Source organism: Episyrphus balteatus, chromosome 1, assembly GCF_945859705.1.
Source record: "Episyrphus balteatus chromosome 1, idEpiBalt1.1, whole genome shotgun sequence".
NCBI lineage: Eukaryota > Metazoa > Arthropoda > Insecta > Diptera > Syrphidae > Episyrphus > Episyrphus balteatus.
The window spans coordinates 127,344,820-127,347,612 of record NC_079134.1 but is presented as its reverse complement, the minus strand read 5'-3'; the positions used below and the strand labels follow the sequence as shown (position 1 = coordinate 127,347,612).

The 2,793-nt window shown below is 31.0% G+C and overlaps 1 protein-coding gene across 1 annotated transcript; it reads right to left on the bottom strand.

Annotated features, from left to right (window-relative positions):
• Positions 1-959: 959 nt before the first annotated feature.
• Positions 960-2,448, bottom strand: LOC129914126 (uncharacterized). Its single transcript, XM_055993200.1, has 2 exons — positions 1,987-2,448; positions 960-1,915 (listed from the first exon to the last, which is right to left on the bottom strand). Exons 1-2 carry the CDS (start codon positions 2,002-2,004, stop codon positions 1,334-1,336), a joined length of 600 nt encoding a protein of 199 aa, XP_055849175.1. The 5' UTR covers positions 2,005-2,448; the 3' UTR covers positions 960-1,333.
• Positions 2,449-2,793: the final 345 nt, after the last annotated feature.

Here is a 2,793-nt window from a genome sequence, read left to right as displayed (position 1 = left end):
AGGCCTTTTTTGTAGAGCGTTCAATTTCCTACAAGAATCTGAAAAGAAATTTGCTAAAAAGTCAATTAATAAAAAAAATATTTTTTTTTAGTAGAAGCTTGATGTAAAAATGGAAAATTGCAAAGCGGAGGACCTTCCCATTAATATAAAGAGCTCATATTTGGTGTGTATATTCTAGAGGGGTCTAGCAATCGATTTTTCGGAGTACCAAATCAAAAAAAAGAATTTCGATTTTTTTGACCCACCCTAAGGTATACCTTACAAATCTGTGAACATCTCTCTCAACAAAAATAGCAAAAGTGCATTTTGCGTGGGATTAAACAAATATCAATAATGTCTTTATTTTACCTATATCGAATTGTATAAAGACACTATTCTAACAATAGTTTATTTATAAAGAGAGGAAGAAAAAAAAACTTCAATTAAATTACGTATACGCCACAGTGTTCCACAATAACTGGTTTTCCAGATTTAACAAAAATCATGGGCAGTCATTTATTTCCATTCAAATCCGATATCAGTCCTTAAAGTGAAAGGAGTTTGTTGTAAGTCATTTATTTTATTCACAAGACAATATTAACGATTATTTAATCTATTCGCACTTGTTATTTACTTCCTTTTAAATTATTGTAAAATCCTAAACAACTGAAATACATCAATATGTATGTGAAATTATAAAACAAAATCTTGACTTTTATGATTTTCTAAAGTCTTGCAGACTTAAGTTAATTATTTTCAATTAAGATACACCAAATGAATAATCTTTCGATTAAATAATAATGATCAATTAATATTAAAAAAAAAAGAAAAAAAAATAACAATAGCCAGATCTAACTTTAAATGAAAAAATAAAAAAATAAAAACAAAACACAATAAAAGAATTTATTTATATATAAGAAAAGTCACAAAATTTGTTAAAGAATTTGTTAAACAAAACACAATCTTTAATTCATGTTCATTTTATTATTTAAATTAGTTTAATTGCGCATCATCAATAGCTTCAAGCCACTATCAACAAGCACACAATAGCTTATATTGCGCCCATCATAGGTATTGATCACATAATAAGAATAATATCTAAGAATCTATTATTATGTAAAAAAAAATAAAAATAAATTAATTGTTATAAACTCTTCTTTACATTTCCTTGAATTTCAAGCACATCATCACTTATATCATATTGAAAATTTTAAAGCACGACAGTAAATCGTGCCGAAATAAAATTTTTATAAAAAAAAATTAAATATTTTAATTACACTAGAATCTTATTTTGGCCTTTTGTTTGACCCCCCCCCCCCCCCCATAGATTAGCCCTCGGGGTGGTTACATCAACTCATCTGCTAATCGTGTTAAACTTATCAACTTTTTTCACCTTCTCGAAATACTTCTCCAGTTCCTGTTCATTTCGAAAACCTTTAATAGGTTGCTTTCGAAACTGACCATTTGTTTTAGCCAGAATATAGTAAATTGGGTATGCCCCGGGCGCCACTCGCACTTTCATCCTTTTTCCAATTTGCTTGCCATCGTAGTCTTGTTGATTGTACAGCAAATGTAAATGTTTTTGTTTAGGTTTCTTCGTCTTTGACAGTTTCAATTCCGGAAGTGATCGTATAATTGGAGAATCACCAACAGTTTGAGTGACTTGTGGCTTGCGGAATTTCTTTGATGACAAATAAACTGGTGGTGGAAGTAGTGACTGAATGTTGTACAAGGACGAATCAGTGCTGTTTTTATCGTCTTCAATAATTGCTGGCAAATCGACAGTATTAACTCTAATCACTTTTTGTGTAGAATTCTCCACATCTGGAATGATATCGTCGACAATGTTCAATAAATTTGGTGGAGGCGTTGAGGTGGTTTCTGTGGCACAGTGCACAAGTGCAATCATCGAACTCAATAAAATATACTTTGCGACCTAAATAAATTACAAGAAATTTATGAATCACGATTTTTTCAATTAAGATATAAAAAAAAAATAAGTCGTACCGTTCTACACTCTTCCATTTTGATATTTCAACTACAAAAACGTTTGTTTCTTTAAACTTAAAGATTCTATAAGTTCTTTACCAAGATCGGCTTACATTCAACGATAATTCACTGCGACTGAAGTGATTCGCGGATTTTGTGTTAAGTTTTATTGTCATCGAAGCATCTTAACACTACAAACGACGACGACACGGGCGCGAGATGAGCGAAAGAATCTTTGGAAAATTAACTGCGAATGTACCTCCGTATCTTCAACCATTTAGATGCCAATATGTTGAGAGAGAATTCTTGGGCCAAACTATACTTATGAATAATGATTGTCTCATCGGAGATTCCATCGTTGGGTAATCGTAGATATAATAATTATTACCTACTGTGTTGTGTCTGCAGATGAAAAGACAGGTGGTAGCGTAGAATTTGTATCTTTGAATGTTGAGATTCGAAAGATCCGACGATCGATGTACGCGGAGTAGGTATGTGGGTTTTATAGGGAATCATAATGATGAGTGACACACATGACGTCAAGGCCTTGGCTAGCTATGAGCTATAGAGACATTGAACACAAAGTTATTTTTCTTTAAAATTTTATAGAATTTATTGCTGATCAAAGATAAAGTGAAGATGTAATTAGGTGTGATGAGTGATGATGAATCGAATTGATTGAAAATTATGACGATTGACAGGAGGAATAATTTATTGTTATAAATAGCAAAGATTGGCTGTAAGACAATATGCAAATTAAAAAAAAAAAAATTGATTTTTTTTTTAAACAACAACATTATTACCTACATAATGTTGTTGTTTAAA